This window comes from Poecilia reticulata, chromosome 23 (genome assembly GCF_904066995.2).
Source record: "Poecilia reticulata chromosome 23, P_reticulata-male-v2, whole genome shotgun sequence".
In the NCBI taxonomy this organism is placed as follows: Eukaryota; Metazoa; Chordata; class Actinopteri; order Cyprinodontiformes; family Poeciliidae; genus Poecilia; species Poecilia reticulata.
Genome location: NC_088852.1, coordinates 305,713 through 325,828, shown reverse-complemented (window position 1 = coordinate 325,828; position 20,116 = coordinate 305,713). Strand labels below are relative to the sequence as shown.

The window sequence follows — 20,116 nt, the reverse complement described above, 5'->3', positions numbered from 1 at the left end:
AGTGGCATAGGTTTATTGGGAACAAATAAAATTACACTTAAAGCTGGAATTTCACAATAAAAGTCATGCATTAACAGAAGCTGAAACTTAAGTTAAAACTTAAGTTTTACTCACAATAATAATCAGGGGTTTGGCACCGCTAGCTAACAAGTTAGCTGTGCTAACGCTAAAGCATTTATCATAAATGTTGGTGGACGATAATGCTACAGTGGCCTGGAGGTTTGGTCTCCTGTAGATGTGTCTCCACTTCCACACACCTGAGTCTCCTAACGAGGTCTGAGCGTGTTGGACCAGGGAGACTCTAAGCTGCAGGACGCCGGCCCTCCGTTGTTCTAAGTGATGACCTGCGTGGCGTTGCGTTGCAGGCGAGCAGCAGGACGATGGTGCGGCGGACATGGCGGCCCTGCGGGTGGATCGGGACGTGGTGAGGCTCACATCTGGCGCAGATTGCTGCATGGAGAAAGTTAAGCTGATTGCAGGCCCAGTTTGATCTGAACATAATCAGAGTTTGGAGGAAAATCAGCTTAAAGTTAGAGCAGCGGGCGGACTGTTGGTTCAGGTTTAATCATTAATGCCTCAGCAAACCGACTCGTAATCCAAGTTGTTGTTTGTGCAGCAAATCCTGAACCACATCCTGGACGACGTGGAGTTCTTTGTGACCAAACTGCAGAAGGCAGCCGAGGCGTTCAGCGAGCTGAGCAGGAGGAAGAAGGGCAAGAAGGGCAAGAAGAAAGGGCCGGGAGGTGGCAAATTCAGACATTACTGTATCTGATGCAACATATTAGAAATAACTTCAATGAAGATTTTAGACTTTTATTTTGATATACCTTATTTATTTGAAATATATTTGAATTTTGGTTCAAATTTAAAGTTTTTTAATTGTTTGCATTTTGAAAACTGGAGAGTTTTAGTTGATTTTTAAATCCCAACAAAATGTTTTCCATGTTAGTTTTACTAAAGATCAAAATTAGTTGTTTTCCATTTTAAAATATAACGATTATCAACAAAAAACCTTAATTTTAATATCATTTACTTGGTGCTTTTTTGTATTTTAATTTTAGTTCGATTATTTGTTTCCTAAAGTGTCTAATTGTTTTTGTTTTGAGGAAATAACACAAAGAACCCAAATAATTGGCTTTAAGTAAATAAGAGAAAAACGCAGCATTCTGACGTGCTGGTGCTCGTTTCGTCCACCAGAGGGCGTCCTGTCCCTCAGGTCCAAGCCTCCCAGTGAAGAAGAGTTTGTAGACTGTCTGCAGAAGTTCAAACATGCCTTCAACCAGCTGGTAATTGGTTCCAGTCCATTTAAACTGGTTTGGTTCTGATCCAGACTGTAGCCAGAGGTTACTGGTTCTGCAGAACCTTCTGACCGTCTGCTCTGACCCACAGGCGAAGCTGAAGGACCACATTCAGAACCCCAGTGCCGTGGATTTGGTCCATTTCCTGTTTACGCCACTCAGGATGGTGAGTCCAGGAATGACATCACTAACGGTGTACCTGCTCCAACAGAACCGAGCAGAACTCCCGGGTCTCCCTGTCCCCAGGTGGTCCAGGCGTCCGGTGGTACCGAGCTGGCCCGGAGCGTCCTGGTTCCGCTGCTCAGCAGAGACGCCATCGAGTTCCTCCACGCCGCAGGAACGGACGAGGAGCGCCACCTGTGGGTGACTCTGGGTGACGGCTGGACCAAGTGCAGGTCAGAACCATGATTCGGTTCTGTTCTATATCGGACCCGGTTCTTTTCAGGTTCTTGTCTGTTTCTATATTTGGCTCATATTTCTTCCTGTAACAGACCAGAGAACAGGATCGATAAAGTTCTGGTTCTGGTTCTGGTTCTGTGCTCTTCGCATTATTTCTGTCGGTTTCAGTGAGATTTTTTATTTTCATATTTTCTTTATGTTCTCATCAGAAGTTTCTCATGTTTGTTCAGCCTGAATAATTTACTCTATTTCCTGTTAAGTACTTGTTGGTTTCCATGGTTACTGATCTCATGGCGGCCGCTCCGCGTGTTTTCCAGGCTGGAGTGGCCGAAAGACCACTTCTTCCCCCAGGTGGCGCTGCGGTTCCGGGACGGCTGGGAGCCCCCCGTGGTTCCGGCTGTGGCTCCGAGTCGGGAGCAGGAACTCCTGCAGCTGGCCGAGAGCCTGGTGAATGCCGACGCCCGCGGCGCGACCGACCTGCGGCCGTGTCTGGAGGTCTGTCGATCGGAACCCGCCGGAGGTTCTGGTGCGGACGCCCGCTAACGCGCTTCGTGTTCTGTGTTTCTGCAGCAGGGGGCGCTGCAGCGGTTTCCTCTGGCTGACGGGTACGCTCTCCATAACTCCGCCTACAAAGGCTTCCAGGTCCTGGACCAGAACACGGCCGTGGCTGCTTTCAAACACGCCGTCAGCCGCCGTGTGGACCGGTAACCGCAGGTCACATGACGCCCTGGAGAACTGGCCCCGCCCCTTGGCAACGCCGCTGCCGCTAGCACTACGGCTAACATTGCCGCTAGCGCTGCGGCTAGCATTGCCGCTAGCGCTGCGGCTAGCACTGTCGCTAGCACTACCGCTAGCGCTGCGGCTAGCATTGCCGCTAGCGCTGCGGCTAGCATTGCTGCTAGCACTACTGCTGGCGCTGCGGCTAGCATTGCCGCTAGTGCTGCGGCTAGCATTGCCGCTAGCACTGCCGCTGGCGCTGCGGCTAGCATTGCCGCTAGTGCTGCGGCTAGCATTGCCGCTAGCACTGCCGCTGGCGCTGCGGCTAGCATTGCCGCTAGCGCTGCCCCTTCATTGGCTCAGTCATTAGTAAATACATGATGAATCAAAATACGAAAAATATTCTGATGGTGATAATAATCACACTGAACATGTTTAAAAATATTAATTTTTTATTTACATTTGAAAATTGTAATTCTAAATATTTACTGTTTGTGTTTAATGAAGATTAAGATTAACTGATTTCTTCTTAGCCTCCTCTTAACTGATAATTTTTCTACACCTAGATTTTAACAAAAATATTAACAATTATTAGTTATTCTGACGTTTAAAAAGAGTTTATTGGGTTTTTCTGTATTGTAATTATTTCTTTAATTGAATGCATTTGTCTTAATTTGTATTATTTTGGTGACGTAAGTCATTTGATGAAAATCAAATGTTTTCCTTCATGTATTTATTAATGTTTCAAACCGATGAAGTTTCTTTCTTGATTCTGTTCTTCGTTTTCTCTTTTCAAACCGGATGATCGGACTTTCCTCCATCTTTAAGTCCTTCTGAGCTGCAGCAGAAGGTTCTGGGTCGGGTCTGGATCCAGAACCTTCTAATCACAGGGAACATTTCTCCAGGGCGTCGGGCCCATGTTGGCTCTGTTTTGATCCGTTAGCAGACTCTCAGATGCTCCTGGTATCGGCGCTGCTGCAATCCGGTTCTCATCGTGACCCGTTCTGTCCCTCAGGAGTTTGGACCCACAGATTCGACTGGATCAGAACCTCTTTGCCAAATCAAAGTACGACTTTGTGGCGAGGAACAACACAGAGCTGTCGGTTCTGAAAGACGAACTCCTCGAGGTAAACTGCTAACCGGTTCTGGTTCTGTTCTGGGTCTGAATGAACGGCTTCTTTAGAACACAGAACCAGAACAAACGGGTTCTGCTGAACTGTCAGGAACCATTTCTAGACCAGGAGTCAGAGCTGACGGGCCCTGGTTCTGTCTGGCAGGTTCTGGATGACCGGAAGCAGTGGTGGAAGGTCCGGAACGGTGCCGGTGCCGCGGGCTACGTGCCAAACAACATCCTGGAACTGACCAGAACCTCGGACCTGACCGGCCGTGGAGACCCAGTCTACAGCCACACCATCCAGGTACCTCACCTTCATCATCATCATCATCATCATCATCATCATCATCATCATCATCATCATCTCGCTCATCTTCATCCATGTTTCGTTTCTCTTGGCTGAAGCTCATGATGCCAAAGAAGGAGTTTGAGTTGTTTAAGGTAGGAAGAGCCGGACTCTGGTTCTGATGCTCCGGTTCTGATGCTCCGGTTCTGCTTCCTGGTTGCTTTGCTGTGGGTCTCTTAAAGGAACAGTCCCTCATTTCTGGTCATTTGGGTCAGATTCATGTCTTCATCTCTCTGTATCTCAGAACTATCAGAACCTTCAGAACCATCATCAGGGGTCAAACCGGGTCTTTACCCGGCCCAGTTATCATTCTGGTCCTTTTCCAGATGTTCTCCAGAATGTTCAGCTCAGAGTGATGGTGGTTCTGACCCGCTGGGATGATCAGAACCTTTTGGGTTTAGCCAGTTTCTCCGTCCAATCATAGTCAGGTTGTGTCCTCTGCTAGATTACTTCCTGTTTTCTGTCCAATCAGAACCCAGTAGATTCGACCTCTGATTGGTTCTGGAGGAACTGGACCTGAAGCTGGTCATGTCCCATCAGAACCAGAGGACCGGTTCTGGTTCTGTGCAGAGTGTTGGACTGTTCCTTTAATCGGTTGGAGCCGCGGGTTGCTCAGCCTGGCAGAGAAAAACGGGTTTTAGAAAAACTCTTCCTGAAGCCACGACGGCCAAACGTTTAAATATTTAGCAAATATTTCTCAACATTGAGTTTGGAGTTAAATATTTAATTCAAAGGCTAAATATTTAACTTTCTAACTGAATATTTATCTCCATAAGTAGAAAGCCAACTATTTAACTGTGGCATTTATAAATGGACTTTTTAAAGCTAAAAACACAGTCTGACTTATGAACCCTGATTTCTTTCTCTTGTGACTAAAAACCCAAATTATTGCTGTGAGTTTTTGCCTGACTCTGCAGATTGTTGCTACATTAGAGTCCCTGCTGGCCAGATTTAGAGAGTTATGGTGAATAAAACATGTTTCATCTTCTGACCTCCATCTTTGCTCCATTTCACCTCAGCAGCAGTTACTGGGAGAGTTAAACGAGGTAAACCATCATTTCCTCATCGTTCGGGACGATCTAACATTCATCAGAACAAAATCCTGTTTGATTTAACTTGATCAGGATGTTTCGTCTGCTTATTTTTATTCCTGGCCTGGATCAGGCTAAAGCTGAGCAGCTGAAGTTCTGAGTTTCTGATCCTGATCAATGTTATCACATTAAGGTTGTGTGAATATGATGACCAAAGCTGAAAACCCCTAATGTGACATAAAGTTCATCCATGTCATGAAAATTAGTAACATTTTAAGGTAATTTGTTTAAAAGGCTCTAAAACTGCGGCCATTTTTAAAAATGTCCTTGATGAAACTCAGGTGGCTGATGGGAAATCTGAAGAGCTGAGGGGTTAGCATGCTAATGACTGTTTATGCTAGTACCTACATATTGTTAAGTGATGAGCTGCAGTACGAAGTAGGAATAGTTTCCTCAATTTCAGGTTTTAAGGCGGAGCTTTACTGTGACCTTTGAACTTCTGATAAAGCTCCAAACATCAGGAAGAAACGGACACTAAGGCGGTTCTGTTCTCCTCCAGAAACAGACCACAAAGTCGGACCCGCCTCCAGGTAAACCTCAGATGTCCGAGGTCCCGTCACCGCCCGCCCCCCACCGGCTCCCCACGCCGCCGCTTCCTCCCCCCGCCGCAGAACCTGGCAAACTGAGCGGCGCCGCGCTCAGCCGCAACAACAGCAGCACGTCCAGCGATGCCGGCGGCACCGCCGCAAGGGAGCCGGGTGCCCAGAGGGCCGCCGCCGCCACAGGACGTGAGTTCACTCCTCACAGGACAGGACATTGTGGACAGGAAGCTGGAAATGGGAAGCTGTGGATAGGAAGCTGGAAACAGGAAGCTGGAAATGGGAAGCTGTGGATAGGAAGCTGTAAACGGGAAGCTGGAAATGGGAAGCTGTGGATAGGAAACTGGAAACGGGAAGCTGTGGATAGGAAGTTGTAGATAGGAAGCTGGAAACAGGAAGCTGTGGATAGGAAACGGGAAGCTGTGGATAGGAAGTTGTAGATAGGAAGCTGGAAACAGGAAGCTGTGGATAGGAAACTGGAAACGGGAAGCTATGGATAGGAAACTGGAAACGGGAAGCTATGGATAGGAAGTTGTAGACAGGAAGCTGGAAACGGGAAGCTGTGGACAGGAAGCTGGAAACGGGAAGCTGTGGACAGGAAGTTGAGTCATTATGAGGAAAATGTCGTCTGATAACTGCAGACTCTAGCTCAGCTTTGTGTTTTTGTGACTCTCACGTCATGTGGTTCTGCTTCTGCAGGCAGGAAGTCCAACATGGAGGAGGTCCAGGACGAGCTGGTCCACCGGCTGACTTTGGGTCGGAGCGCGCAGAAAAAGTTCCAGGTTCCGTCTCGGAGCAACAGCGGCAACCTGCCGGCTCCAGGAATCACCTACGACTCTCCACCAGATGAAGTGAAGGCCTGGCTGGAGGCCAAGGGCTTCAGCCCAGTGTGAGTGCAGCGGATCGGACCGGGTCTCTGGACCGGACCGGGTCTCTGGACCGGACCGGGCCGTGACCCCCTGCCGTTTCTCTGCAGGACCATCAGCAGCCTGGGCGTTCTGACCGGAGCCCAGCTGTTCTCCCTCAACAAGGAGGAGCTGAAGACGGTTTGTCCCGACGACGGGGGGCGGGTCTTCAGCCAGGTGGCGGTCCAGAAGGCGGCGCTGGAGGTGGGAACTCACCAATAACTACCAATAATGTTGGCACATTAGTGCTTAAGTTGCTGCGAATTGATTAACAAAAATAGATTAAAATAAAAATATATATATTTTCTGGGAAAATTAACAAGGAAATTCCAAATTAAGTTCTAATATTTGGATGAAAATATTTTAAATAAAAATAGATTTGTGCCGATCAGGGTTTTTCCTGCCGATACCGATCACCCGTTGAGAGCCGATCACCGATACCGATCACATAATTATTATGTTTTTAATCATAAACACTACCAGTTACATTATGTGGAAAAAGAAACCATGAATTCACCTTAATTTAGACAAAAACTTGTTTTTAATAACTTTTTCCAAGAAGAAAACTAAACAAAACAGGCATTGTGCAAATTGTCCTGCTATCAATAAAACTATATTTAACAGACTGATGACATATGGAGGCTCTGAAGAGGCTAAATGATGCAAAGAGCCAAAATAAAACCTCAACATTGCCAAAAAATTTAAGTATAAAACTTAACATTCAAAGGCAAATACAGGATCCATTACAATAAACAATCCAGAGTTACTGAATGAAAACTTCCTGTTAGCATGGCGGCTAGCTGATTACTGCTAGTTCTGAGTGGCTGTTTCTGACTGAGTGGAGTAATTATGCAGAGCAGGGAGGAGATCCATTATTTTTAGAGATTATCTGTCTCATGTTAGGACAGCGAAAGTTTTAATACGTATGTAAAATGTATTTTTAGGTTAGAAGCTGCAGCTTTAAGCAGAGGTTCGGTGTGAGAGTCACTACCAGGTGGAGCAGAAGCGGCGCTCCGTCTGTGAAATATTACTACCTGTAGCGTAGCAGCGGTTCAGCAGCGAGATCAGAACCAGCGTCTTACATCGCAGCTCAAGACTTAAATCATTTTATTTGTTTAGCTTTCTGACCGTCATGCTAATCCAGGTGAGTGTTTGTAGCTGTGCTGCTTTACCTGCTATCTGATCCTCCATGTCTTTTTTACTGCAGTGAGCCTCGATGTAGCCAAACTCCGTCAGGTATAACATTGTTTTTATGTCGTATTAGCTTCGTTGTGTTGATGCATTTTGACCTGCTTCAATTTTTCGCCGCAACACGCAAACGTCCCCGTTCACTCAGTGCGTTATAGTTATAGTTCCACATCGCTCAGGATTTGTTGCTGCGCGTTTGCAGAGTGAAGGAAAGAGGAGACCAGCTGCACAGGCAGGCTGAGAAATGAGATGCAGGTGATCGGCAACAAGAGCCACTGATCGCTGATCACCGATCAAACACTTTTTCACAGAAATCGGCCGATTATGATCGGTGACCGATCGATCGGCACACCTCTAAAAATAACTGATATATTAAAATCAGCATTAGTTATTTAACAAATTAAATGTTAATTTCACAAATTTCATTGAAATAAAATAAATCTGTTTTGATATAATTACAAAGCAACAATAGAAATTCAGTTTTATGTTAAAATATTACTTAATAGATTAGTATTTTATTTATTACGTGTTGAATGATGTAAAATCATGAATGAATTAAATCCAGGAAGTTCCGAGTCTTCAGGTCCAAACATGGATTATAGTTTATTTCTGCCTAACATGAAAAAGGTTCAAAGTTTTTTTCCCAGATTAATAAAATAAAACATCAGATTAAAAATTAAATCAGACTTAATCTCAGTTCTGATGATGATGATGATGATGATGAAGATGTTCACCTGGCGGAGCTTCCAGCTGATTGGTCCGTTAGAGGAGAACCTGGAGGCCCAGAACCGCAGGACCGTTTCATACTGGTACTGCAGCAGAACCAGCCATGAGTCGGTCCCTCTGGCCCGGTCCGGTCCTCCGGGCCCGTGTTCCGGTCCCGGTCTGGTCCGGTCCTGGTCCCGTCCCGGTTCTCCAGCGTCTCTCTGCTGTCGCTGTCTGCTTCCCTCCTGCAGGTTTTCTTCTGAGCCTCCTCTGATCTTCTGACCGGCTGCATTCAGGTACCGTTTCTCTGTGGCGCCTCCACGGCCCGGTTCTGTTGGCCAGAACCGCAGTAAAGTCAAATGGACCGGACCCAGACGCAGCTTCCTGTAGAATAATTTAAACAGACTCTGACCTGAAAACCAGCCGAAACTGAAGTTGCGAATATTTTTAACTGAAATAAAACATTTAGTTCATAAAACTAAAACTGAGATTTCAGATAAAATGTTTTGTTCTCATGAATCCATGGAAGTGAAACAAACCGCTGACATCATCTGTAAATCGCGGCGCTCCACTTCCCTCCTGCGGCACAAGTTGGCCCAGAGTCGGACGTTCAACAACTGAACCCATTTTATTATCTCCTGCTGAGGATCGTAACCCAACTGATGCAAACATAATCACAATTAAAGCAGCGAAGCGCGCCGAAGGCCGATTGGGTCCCGCAGCCGTCTGCCAGGCGACACACACCTACACCTTCCGCAGCGCTCCCTGACGAGGCACAAGCCCGGTCGAGCTATTGGGCTTTTTAGAGGCTAACAAAGGTCAATCCTAACACGTTTACTGACAATAGGATAATGCATGTATGATTTAGAGCAGTCTGTCTTCCAACAGAAAGAAAGACTGCTCTAAATGCTCCTTCCAACAGGTGACTTCCTCTTGGAAGGGGGCGGGGCTAAACTGATGTCACCTATTGACCAATTGAATGTGCTGAGCTCTGCTCTGATGAAACAGTTTGATGCTGTTGGGAGCTTCTATGGGGAAGTTATTCCATCTTGATGTTTCATGGCGAATGGCCAGATTTGAGGCTTGGCCACGCCCACATGCTCTGACATAGGAAAATTCCTTTGATAACTTTTGACTCTCCATGCCTCAAGATTCTGCTGTCTGAGTTTGAAGCCTGGATCTCAAAAGCTCTAGGACGAGTTCGCTCAGATACGACATCAATGAAATAGACAAAATTTTGTTTGTTGTGGCGAGTACGCCAAGTTCGCCACTTCGCCACGCTCCCCGAACATGTACGAAAAGTCTTTTTTTTTTACTTTTACAGCCCCATGTCTTTTCTGCATTCTGACCAAGAAGGAAGCCGATTGGTCGAAAACTCGAGGAGTTCGTTAAAGTTCGACGTGAGTAAAATTGAAAAATGGCCAAAATGTACCTTTGACCCAAAATGGCCGCCTCCATGAGCATTTTAGAGGGTACCTCCAAGAGACTTTTTTTCTTGATTTGGGGAGATCTACCAACATACCAATTTTCAGATCTCTACCTATGGTTTCCCCCAACTCACGTTAGGGGGCGCTGTAGAGCAGTTTGGCCACGCCCACTTGCGATTCCACCAGAATCCAAAACTTTTCGTCGGGGGACAATTTTGGGTGAAGTTTGGTGAGATTTTGAATATGTTAAAGGCCCCAAACAGCCGCGTTAAGTGACGGAAAAATCATAAGAAATCCTGCGATTCCAAAGGCCTTCGCTTCGCTCGCAGCGCTTTGCAGCGCTTCGCAGCGCTTCGCTGCTCGTCCCTAATAATATGGCCTTTTTGAATTCTGCACCTATGAAAAACTAAAGCATATTAAAGAAACGCCAGCAAACAATAAAAACTAACAAGTGAATTAGACAACGAAATAAAACCAAAGTATAATAAAAACTGTGGGAGCCGGTGTTCGTTCATGATTCTGATGAACTGCCGTCAGACTCTGAACGCTTTCTGACAACTAACCCACCCAAGAAGAAGAACATGGCCGTCGCCCAGCAGCGCTCCGTTTACGGCAGTAAAGATGGCCGCCGCAGCAGTCTGGATGGATTTCATTTATTTTTTGTAAGTTGCTCAGATCAGGTAAAAACATTGGATGCAGGGCCGGCCCAAGGCATAACCAACTAGGCAGCCGCTTGGGGCCACTAAGGGCCCCTTCAGTGGAGCTGGTTTTTTAGTAGTTTCTATGTTATTATATCAAAAACGCACAATTTCATTATGAAGTGACTTGTTTTTACAATAACATATATATTTGAAAATGTATGTAGAAATCATTTTATGGATAAAAAGTAAATGCTCTGGGGGCCCCCTGGTGGCCGCGGTAGGTACTGCACGCTCCTCTGGTAACAGGAGCTGCAATGAGCATCCAAAACTCGTCCATGTCTGACGACGTCTAGCTAAATGTTTCTACGTCAGGCTGCATGGAGGAGCTGCAGCTGAGATTCGCTGTTTGCTGCTGAGCAGAATAAGCATTTTGTGGCTAAAACATTATTTTTCTAAGTTATGTGAAACTTCTGTTAAAATCATTTGAAGGCTCAGAATCAGTCCGGTACCGGTACCAGTCCACATTCTCAGGGGAGAAAGACTCACCTGGTGTAAATGACATTTTTAGCTATTGGAGTTACGCTTTAGATAAATTAATTTAATCACAGACTGTCATGAATGTGTGTAGCTGCACCGATTGCAGTTTTCTGGCCGATCCCTGGTTACCGATCTTTAAAAAGCCTGAGCTGCTGGTTTTGGTTTTGGCCGATATGAATGTTTTTGTCTGAAATGTTCCTAAATATAGCAGAAGGTCACTGATTTGCCACAGTGGGTGAATATTGTTAACTGTAAACATTCAGGTCTGACCTGGTGGGTCGGTCAGTCAAACCTCCCACTGCAGAGCAGAAGGACAGAGGCTGATTTATAAACCTTTACTGATGAAGATGAGATCAGGGGATAAGATCGGCTTCCATCGGCCGATCACGATTCCCCAAAGTTAAGGAAATCGGCTCCCAGAAATCAGTTGGCCGATAAATGTGTCATATTATACATGTTTATAATGTAAACAGCCAGAGATGCAGTAAGTTTGTAGCAGGTGTGAGAATCTGATGATGGGAGTGCTGGCTGCAGCCGGTCCACAATGTTGGAGCTAAAGGCCCCAAAACCACATTTTGCTTAGGGCCCCATGCGGGCTTTGGCCGGCCCTGGTTGGATCTGTCGGGGGTTGACGTGACCTCCTGACCTTTTTACCTTCAGATTATTGACCTAAATCTGGACCAGGACGTCCCGTCCTCAGCTTGGACTGTCGGCCTGACGGCGCCCCCACATGGACAGTCTCAGGGTTTAGGCGGACCTGGCCAGCAGAACTAGTCTAGAGGAGTTTCCTGTGTAGCTGCAGCGCATGTCCTCCCTGATTAGCTCTGCCTGGTTAGCTCTGCCCCAGAGTGACCCCCATGACCCCGCCCCCATGACCCCACATCATGACCCCTCCCCTATGACCCCTCCCCTATAACCCCGCCCCTATGACCCCTCCCCATGACCCCTCCCCCATGACCCCTCCCCTATGACCTCTCCCCCATGACCCCGCCCCTGTGACCCCGCCCCATGACCTCGCTCCCTCCCTGCAGAGAGCAGCTCTAGATCGGGTCTGAGGCCTCTCTCTCTCTCCCTCTCTCTCCGTTTAGTCTGCAGATGGGGTGAGTATCAGTTACTGGTTCTGATCTGGACCAGCAGGTCCAGATCAGCACCTGCTGGTCCAGCAGCAGCACAAACATCACAGCTCAGAACCAGATTCTGGATCCAGACTCCCCAGAGGTTGCTGACCCCCTTCAGTGTTTGGGTTTTATCCGGCTGGTTCTGGCTCTGCGGCGCCGCTGCAGATGTTTGTGCTCCCTGCCGTTACCCAGCATGCATCCTGATTCCTGCAGCTGACCCTTGCTGCTTGGCGGTTCCCTGACCGGGTCGGCGCCGCTGGACAAAGCCTGGCCGGCGCCGACAGAAGAGGATGCTGGGAAACCTGCTGCCAGGCGATGCTGACGCTCATTAGAGTTTTGGCTCAGAGGCCAGCAGGTCTGTGGGAGACTCTCAAAGCGGACCAGAACCAGTTAAACCAGATGAAGCTAGCTGATTGGTTCATAAACAGGAGGCTCATCGGTCTGCTTGGTGACAGCCCCAGGGGTCAAAGGTTGGATTGATTCTGTAGTAGCACCATCAGACCTGAGCAGTAACCCGTTACTTTAGCGCTAGCCGGTGGCGCGCTCCGTTTTCTGGCGTTTTGATCAGTCGGGTCTCGTCCGATGTCACACTTTGCTGCTGCTGACTGAGTCCTTCATCCTGGAGACCTCAGAACCTAAAACTGGACCGGGGGGAACCCGTCCTCCCTTTCTACATCTTTACTGGAGGGCTATTGGGCGACCCAGCAGGAAGCGGCTCACTCAACTTCCTGTTAGCTCAGCGGGTCATAAGCAGCAGAGACGGTTTCATAGCGAAGCGTCCCTGTGAGAGTCTCCTGCGCTCAGGTCTCCATGTCCTGCCCGTGTCCTCACGTCTGTCCTCTGTCTCTGTCTCCCCCAGAAGAGTTCAGGCTCTGAGCTGCAGGAGATCATGAGGAGGCGGCAGGAGAAGCTAGCAGCTAGCACCGTCGACTCGGGGGTGGAGTCTTTCGACGAAGGCAGCACCCACTGAGCGTCCGCCGTCTGTTTCCCGCTCTCCACCCACAGGCGGCAGCTGACCGGGCCGAGTTCGTGGAGATCATGCGGCGCAGACAGGAACTGCTCAGCTTGTCGCCGTAGCAACGGATGGACATCCAGAAATCACAGAACCTTCTGCCATGTTTGCCTGAACTTGACGGGGACGTTTTGCTGCTTGTAGCTGATTTTTCCAAAGCGAAGCCTCACAGTATTAATGTTGGACCGTCTGCTGGCGGCTCTTTGTGCCTCTCGGGTTTTATTCTCACTTCCTGGACGGCAGAAAAACGTTCCTGCATAAATACGTCTGATTCATACTTAAAGCAAAACCGTTTTCATTTTCCTGCCAGTTCCTGGATTTAAATGAAACATTGAGATAAATCTGGAGAGTTGTGATAATATTCATCTCTGCATGAATGTGAAGCTGGATTTATTTCTCAGGATCATAAAGTTTAGTTCATATGTTTAAAACCTGGAATTTTCTAGTTGTTCTGTGACTGAATGGGATAAAAATCCATGAGAAGCACAAACTGAAGCTGCTGAGTTTAAACGCAGATGGATCCGTTTAGTCCGCTTTCTGATGCCGTAGGCGTTGAAACTGAAGGATTATATATTAATTAAGATAAAACTGCTGTACACAGATTTATTCTAGATTTGATGATCTTCAAATGTGAGAATGTATTTGAGCTCAAGGTGAAGACTGTAGGACTGTCATGAATGTCTCCGCCCACATGTGCAGGTGAGTCAGCAGAACCGGGTTGGACTGAGGCCGGTCCTTCAGGGATGACCCGGAAATGATTGCTGCTGTACCTGTGTGAAAACTTCTGCTGAAAGGGGAGGAAGTTAGCGTGTGAATTGTAGCACTGCAGCGCTGTAATGAGACTGGTGACCTGAGCTACTTTGCTTTAAACTGATCTTTACCCAATCAGGTGTAGCGGCCAATCAGAAAGCAGCATCAGTAGTTTTCATCGTGCCTTTTTCCATGTAACTGCTCATTCTGCAATAAAGGGTTTCCATAAATCCATGACTCCTGCAGGTTCAATCAGCAGCTGAACCAAAAGGTTTTCAACAAACATCTGTTTAAAAATGGGTGTTTATTTTGTAACGTTCTCATTATGTGACTAATGGAGACGTATGATGTCACAGTTTTAGGGTTACGCAATAAAAAACATTGATCATAGCTTAAACATGAAACTACAACATTAGATAGTATAACATCAAAAAGCAGCTCATATTTTACACTTTTACCTCATTTTCAACATGGTACAGTTTGATTTTTTAGCTCATTTTTGATGTACAATAATTGCTTCATTTTACCTCATTCTGGGCGTCATAGCATAACATGCATCATATTTCATTTTTAGATCAGTCTTGACGTCATAGTATACTAAGCTTCATTTTACCTCCATTTCCTGACTCCATAGTAAACTTAGCGTGATTTACATAATTCTTGACTCCATAGCATAACGTGGCATTTTATCACATTTTTGACAGTATACCATCTACCTCATTCTCTGTCATAGTATATACGTCATTTTACCTCTTTCTTGACTTCATAGTACACGAATGCTTCATTTTACATCATGGGCGACTGTGGGTAGAGTGTCGTCTTGTGATCGGAAGGTTGCAGGTTCGATTCCAGCTCCTCCTGCCACATGCCAACGTGCCCCTGGGCCCTTAACCCCAACTCGCCCACCGATCGGTGTGAATGTGACTCTAGTGTAAAACGCTTTGACTGGTCAGAATGACTGGAAGATGTAAGTTCAGTCCGTTTCTCCATGTCGTAGTAGCTCTACCATCTACCTCATTCTGACGTCATCATACTGTGCTGCATTCTATGTAATTTTACACTTCATAGCACAATATGTGGCATTTTACCCCATTTTCTATGACATCAAAATGTGTTAAAAATGAAGTATAATATGTCCAAAAAGACCTCAAATTAAACATAGTGTACTGTGACAAAGAATGAGGTAAATAGGACGTCGATGTCAAACATGAGGTAAATGACAGAATACTGTGATGTCAGTGAATAGGTGACATAGGACATAGTGCAGTATGAGCATAAAAACATGGCGGTGTGTTTTTGGGCTCATTTATTAACTATCGGATCAAGTCTTTCATTTCTCACATTTACTGATTGCTTCATTCTGCATGTGGAGTTGATTTGTTTCACAATTATTCAATAAAAAAAAAATTCAAACAAAAAAATCTTAACTTTTTAATCATAAAATAATTTTTTTACGAAACAAAAAAAAATGTAGTTTAAAAAAAAATTTGAAATCACTCATTTTTGTTTGAAACTTTAATTTCTTTGGTTGAGTCTAATTTATTTATTTATTTATTTTTAAGCTCCTGTTTTTTAGTTGAACTCAACGTTTCTTGATTATAAAACTTTATTTGCCTTGGCGAAGCTACGTGAACATCCGGGGCGGGGCTTAAGGACGAGCAACGTGTTCTGATTGGTTAGCGCTGACTAAAGCGAATGGCTCCCTGAGATCTCGGAACCGTGTCCCGAACTGCAGAGATCCGGTGGCGGGACACAGAATGTGAAGGTCAGTAATCTTTACACCATTACACCGTTTAGCAGCTACTAAAGTGTCCACCTTGTTTCATAGAAGAAATCTTACACAACTTATGACGTATTAATCTGCCGCGATCCCTGGTAGCATATTGTGCTAATGTTAGCACCGGGTAACGTTCATTAACTAGGCTTGTGTGATATTCGCCTGTCTTCATGTTGAATTCTTTAACCAGCGAACCGCTGCTGAGTGGCATTAAGCGTGGAAAATACCAAATATATCTGGAGGAAATGTGTTAAACTGTTGTGTAATCCTCCGTGTGTGTGTGTGTGTGTGTGTGTGTGTGTGGGTGTGTGTGTGTGTGTGTGTGTGTGTTAACTAGCATTGAAGCTAAAGTGGGAAAACAGCGGATCTTTGCTCCAATGTTATCGTTAATCTGCACCACATGTCAAGTGACAGCAGATGATTTATTTATTTGTCCATGAGGGGAGACAATGTAACAATATATTTTCTTCCAGATGTAAAATGTAAAACTAAGCTGGTAGATCACAGACTGAAGGAGGATATTCACTTAATTTCTGTGTTTTTATTTGGTTTTATTCTGAATTGGATGTAATTTGCCTGTTGCTGTGTGATGATATTACATTAAACTGGTGTTCTCCTGAATCCCAGTCTGACCAGCAGTGTGCAGCTGAAGCAGGACAGGCTTGTAGGTCTGACTGATTCCTGATGATCAGAACATGAGGATGGAGAGACCAGCAAGTGTTGAGTCAGCAGCTCAGGTAGGGAAGGAAGTGTTGCTTTTAGGGGCCAGGTGAGTTTGGCTAAATATATTTATACAGTTTATTTATTGGTTTTAAAACTAAAGCATGCATAAGCACCCATCCTGGCAGAAGTAAATAAACAAGTTTATATCAGAGCTTTTTTTTGCATCTGGAACACATTAAAAGCGAATTACCAAATTTACTTTATTCCCTGTTATGTTAACGTTCATTTATTAGGATAATAATAATAATCCAGTCCAGGTTTGAAGAGTCTAGATGTTGTAGTTTTTTAACTAGAGTAGATTAAAGATGCGGAAGGCAGTGAATAATTGGGTGGACTCGCCCTTTAGCCATTTCCCGAATCGCAAACCAACTTCAGCTCCGTAGATCGAAGACAGACCAACTGTCTGGATTAGCAGTAACGAGTTATGGTCCATCAGAAACTGATTCCCCAGAGATCAGTTTAAAGACGGACATCCATTCATTTCTGAAGCTTTAGTCTGAGTTGGTTCTGACTTGGCTCCGTTTATTATTCAGAGCAAAGCAGATCCTCTGGTTTTGATATACACATTTTAATAAAATGTTGAAAATTAAAAACCTAGCTGAATCAATCCCAGGCCGAACACATCCGACAACCCCACCGACAAGAACCACAGCGTCTCTGGTCCTGGGTCCGGTTCGATTCGCCCAAAGTGAAACTGAAACCCCAAAAACTGACAGAATCTAAACGGAATCTGGGCCCCACATGGGTTTGCCCATTCAGGGCCCATGTAGGCTGTGGCCCTAAACCCATGTGGGGCCCATACCGTGGAACCCGCGGACAAACCCATATGGGGCTCATATGTCTGCCCTCCTTTCCCCCATATGGGGCCCACCTAAGCATGCTGGCCTTTGTCAGTAACGCTGTTGCTAGTAAAATATTTCATAGAAAATTATTTGTTTAATTTTTCAAGTTTCAGCCTCTTGAAAATAACCCAAGAAAAGTTTCCATCTGTTTAAATTCATATTAAATATATTTAATGAATGAATCATGAAATTGGTGATTTTTCTCTCCTGATCCTCTCGGTGCTGTTCTGTTTGTCTTGGACTCAAAGGCAGCAGAATCGGCTCTTCACTGAATAATTCAGATGATAAACGATGTGGTGGGAAAACTATGAGAAATATTAAATCAGAAAAACTGGATGTGATGTGGCTTCGTGGCCACAGGATGGCAGCATTTGGTCAGAAAGACAGGAAGGAGTTGTGTTTCCATTATGGGTCATAAATAGTTTTTATTTCATTTGGATCCAGCTTTACTATGTAAAAGCTACTATATCCATTGTTATTTTGGCATATTAAAGTTTTTCTATTACATTAATATCAGTTTTTAGATTTTCATTGTGTTTTTTATATTTTGGACTGTAACCCCGCCCCCTCCGTCATTCTGGCCCCGCCCCCTCCGTCAGTCTGGCCCCGCCCCCTCCGTCAGTCTGGCCCCGCCCCTCTTGCTGTGAGCAGGCCTGCTCCTCTTCCTCCTCTTCCTCCTCTTCCTCCCAGACGGGTCACTGCTCTGATGTGGAACCAGCAACTGGGCCGAGTCGGTTCTTGTTTTCAGGGTTGGGACGAAGCCAGAGGTTCTGGGTTTGAGCGGGTCGTCCTCCGGGTCCAGTTCAGGTTCCGCTGCCAGGATGAACCTGAATGATGAAGATGAAGCAGTGATCTTCATCATCAGTGCTCCATGGACGGTCCAGCCCTGCTCTGGTCCTGAGATCTGGGTCACTACCAGAACCAGAACCAGGAGAGCTTCTTTATAAAGCTGTTTATGAATCAGGTCCAGAACCAGCGAGCAGAACCTTCAGACTGATTCTGGCCCTTAGGGCAAGCTGTTTCATATTTAATATCCAGGTGGGTCCAGCCACAGTGGACAAAAGCCTGGGAATGAAATGGCTCAACAGCTTGCCATACATGGACCCTCTCTGAGGCCCTCAGCACCACGACCCCTGACCCCAAGCGTTTTAGCCGCCAGGCCTCACCAGGGGTTTCTGCTTTAAATGTTCTGATGGATGCGATGAAGCGGACCGGGTCGGCTAACCGGGCCGCAGCATCAGAACTGGGTCCATCAGTTAAACTCCACAGAACAGAAAGAGACTGAACAGCAGGAACCGACACTCCGGATCTTCACCTCTGACCCGGAACCAGAACCAGAACCGGGTCACATTCAGAAACCAGATCAGATGGTTCTGATCAGCTGATCCCACTCGACAGTAACTCATTATTTCCAGTCGCTCACCGTTGCCATGACAACGAGCCACTAATGACATCATCATCACACAGAACTTCATCAGAGGTTCTGGTTCTGACCCGTGTTCCGGGGCTGCTGGTTGGATCAGACAGGAAGTTCTACTGGGTCGCCTGAGGTGTTTCCATGGCAACGTGCAGTTCTGGTACCGGACCAGCCGGTCCCGGTTCTACCGGCTCTGACCCGGTCCAATCAGGAGACGAATGAGGAAGCAGCAGGAATCCATCAGAACACGGCGATCGCAGAGGCCCAGTCGGGCCGGGCAGAACCAGAACAGAACATGAATCACGGCAGGAAACCCAGCCCATTAATCCGGCCCGGTTCCGTCTGACAGCTCCGCAGCAGAACCGGGCCTGCAGACGGTTGTGATGGATGGCGGCCTGGTTCTGGTTTGGTTCACCTGAACTGCATCAGCTGCTGCTGACCGGGTTCATCAGAAAGTTCTGGTTCCGTCTGTCTGGACCATGGCAGGGTTCTGTTCCTGAACCGAGAGGAGAGCGGTCCGACGGACGGAGTCCCTGCAACCGGGGCGTCTGGACCCCAACAGCCCGACCAGAACCCACAGAACCCCCCGCAGCTGGACAAACACCTCTGGCCAATCAGGGACCAGAACTGGGCGTGTGTGTGTGTGTGTTAGTGTGTGTGAGTGTGTTAGAGTGTGTGTGTGTGTGTGTGTGTTAGTGTGTGTGAGTGTGTGAGTGTGTGTGTGTTAGAGTGTGTGTGTTAGTGTGTGTGTTAGTGTGTGTGTTAGTGTGTGTGAGTGTGTGTGTTAGTGTGTGTGAGTGTGTGTGTTAGTGTGTGTGAGTGTGTGTGTGTGTTAGAGTGTGTGTGTGTGTTAGTGTGTGTGTTAGAGTGTGTGTGTGTGTGTGTGTTAGTGTGTGTTAGTGTGTGTGTTAGTGTGTGTGTTAGTGTGTGTGAGTGTGTGTGTTAGTGTGTGTTAGAGTGTGTGTGTGTGTTAGTGTGTGTGTTAGAGTGTGTGTGTGTGTGTGTGTTAGTGTGTGTGTGTGTGTGTGTGTGTGTGTGTGTGTGTGTGTGTGTGTGTGTGTGTGTTAGTGTGTGTGTGTGTGTGAGTGTGTGTGTGTGTGTGTTAGAGTGTGTGTGTGTGTTAGTGTGTGTGTGTGTGTGTGTGTGTGTGTGTGTGTGTGTGTTAGTGTGTGTGTGTGTGTGAGTGTGTGTGTGTGTTAGAGTGTGTGTGTGTGTGTGTTAGTGTGTGTGAGTGTGTGTGTGTGTTAGTGTGTGTGTGTGTGTGTGTTAGTGTGTGTGTGTGTGTCAGAGTGTGTGTGTGTGTGTGTGATGGAGGCAGTGTCTCCCGGGTCGATCCTGATCACCTCCATCTGCCAGCGACAGCAGAGGATCATGGGAGTTTGTGATGTCACACTGAGACGTTAATGAAGTCACTCAGTCTGGTTCCCTGCCGGTCTGGGTCGGCGAGAAGTCCACAGAACCAGAACCGTCTGGGTCCGACCGCATTACTGCTGGTACTTCTGTACCCTCTGTGCTGTCAGAGGTCAGAGGTCGTTCACCTGCTACAGCTCTGAAGCCTCAGCCGTCATTC

The 20,116-nt window shown here is 46.5% G+C and overlaps 1 protein-coding gene across 12 annotated transcripts in view; it reads left to right on the top strand.

Annotated features, from left to right (window-relative positions):
- Nucleotides 1-14,017, top strand: part of eps8a (EGFR pathway substrate 8a, signaling adaptor) — a 31,067-nt gene extending 17,050 nt beyond the window's left edge. For 2 of the 12 annotated variants that reach the window (XM_017302970.2, XM_081603784.1), the window contains 15 exons: nt 366-424; nt 617-743; nt 1,198-1,286; nt 1,390-1,464; nt 1,545-1,693; nt 2,015-2,192; nt 2,268-2,401; nt 3,430-3,541; nt 3,692-3,832; nt 3,934-3,969; nt 4,894-4,920; nt 5,465-5,693; nt 6,204-6,393; nt 6,481-6,613; nt 12,885-14,017. In XM_017302970.2, coding sequence (XP_017158459.1) covers nt 366-424; nt 617-743; nt 1,198-1,286; nt 1,390-1,464; nt 1,545-1,693; nt 2,015-2,192; nt 2,268-2,401; nt 3,430-3,541; nt 3,692-3,832; nt 3,934-3,969; nt 4,894-4,920; nt 5,465-5,693; nt 6,204-6,393; nt 6,481-6,613; nt 12,885-12,995 — 1,790 coding nt within the window. In that variant the 3' untranslated portion in view covers nt 12,996-14,017. Of the gene's footprint in view, nt 1-365; nt 425-616; nt 744-1,197; nt 1,287-1,389; nt 1,465-1,544; nt 1,694-2,014; nt 2,193-2,267; nt 2,402-3,429; nt 3,542-3,691; nt 3,833-3,933; nt 3,970-4,893; nt 4,921-5,464; nt 5,694-6,203; nt 6,394-6,480 lie in introns of all 12 variants that reach the window. The other 10 variants (XM_008401676.3, XM_081603786.1, XM_081603789.1 and 7 more) reach the window with 9 other exon arrangements.
- The last annotated feature ends 6,099 nt before the right edge of the window (nt 14,018-20,116 follow it).